Source organism: Leptosomus discolor, chromosome 25 (genome assembly GCF_034619465.1).
Source record: "Leptosomus discolor isolate bLepDis1 chromosome 25, bLepDis1.hap2, whole genome shotgun sequence".
NCBI lineage: Eukaryota > Metazoa > Chordata > Aves > Leptosomiformes > Leptosomidae > Leptosomus > Leptosomus discolor.
The window spans coordinates 6948389-6949518 of NC_141415.1; the positions used below are offsets into that span (position 1 = coordinate 6948389).

General features: G+C 62.6%; 1 protein-coding gene across 1 annotated transcript in view; it reads right to left on the reverse strand.

The window, feature by feature from the left end:
• The window catches only part of CACNB1 (calcium voltage-gated channel auxiliary subunit beta 1), an 11250-nt gene extending 10487 nt beyond the window's left edge, over positions 1–763 (reverse strand). The window contains 1 exon segment of the mRNA XM_086477958.1: positions 684–763. Coding sequence (XP_086334084.1) covers positions 684–763 — 80 coding nt within the window.
• Positions 764–1130: the final 367 nt, after the last annotated feature.

Here is a 1130-nt window from a genome sequence, read left to right on the forward strand (position 1 = left end):
TGCATTTTTGGGAGGCAGAGGGCGTTTTGGGGAGGCAGAGGCGTTTTGGGGAGGCAGAGAGCATTTTGGGGAGGCAGAGGTCGTTTTGGGGAGGCAGAGGGCGTTTTGGGGAGGCAGAAGGCATTTTTTGGGAGGCAGAGGTTGTTTTGGGGAGACAGAGGGCGTTTTGGGGAGGCAGAGGTCATTTTGGGCAGGCAGAGGTCATTTTGGGGAGGCAGAGGTCATTTTGGGGAGGCAGAGGGCGTTTTGGGGAGGCAGAGGCGTTTGGGGAGGCAGAGAGCATTTTGGGGAGGCAGAGGTCGTTTTGGGGAGGCAGAGGGCGTTTTGGGGAAGCAGTGAGGTCATTTTGGGGAGGCAGAGGTCATTTTGGGAGGCAGAAGGCATTTTGGGCGAGGCAGAGGGCATTTTGGGCGAGGCAGAGGGCATTTTGGGGCAGGCAGAGGTCGTTTTGGAGAGGCAGAGGGCATTTTTGGGGAGGCAGAGGGCGTTTTGGGGAGGCAGAGGCAGCGGGGGCCCTGCCGGCAAGGAGCCTGCCCGGGGGCTGGGGGGCTGCGTGGGAGCAGAACGTCCCGACGGCGTCTCTCCCCTCCCGCTGCCGGGGCTGCTCCGCTCCCCGGGCCCTCCCCGCTGCCAGGGGCTCGCCGTGCCACCACGGCCGCGCTCTGGGCCCCGGCTCGGCTCACCCGGCGCGGCAGGCCGGCGGAGGAGGGATGGCCGATCTCCCCGGACCTCTCTGGAAGGGCTTGTGCGCCAGCAGCACCATCCCTACCGGGGCTGAGACCTCTCGAAACGGTGACCCGACCTGTCTCCTTCATCCCTGCCCGCCCTGGGCAGCGAGGTGACGCTTCCACGGGGCTGGGGGACACGCTCACCCCCCGTGTCTCACGCACTCTCCTGTCCCCAGCCCGCCCAACGGGCCCAAAAGCTTTTCCAGGACGACGATTTCCAGCGGCAAAACCCCGGCGCCGCTCCCGGGGAGCCGGTAATTAAAACCCAGCCGCTCTCCTGCCTTCAGGAGCCTCCAGCTTTTGCTGTTTGTTTTTGTGAAAATGATGAGTCAGTTTTGAAACAGCAAAAGCCTGTGTTTATCTGTGTTTTTCTCTGAAAACGAACCAAAAATCTGTTGCCAT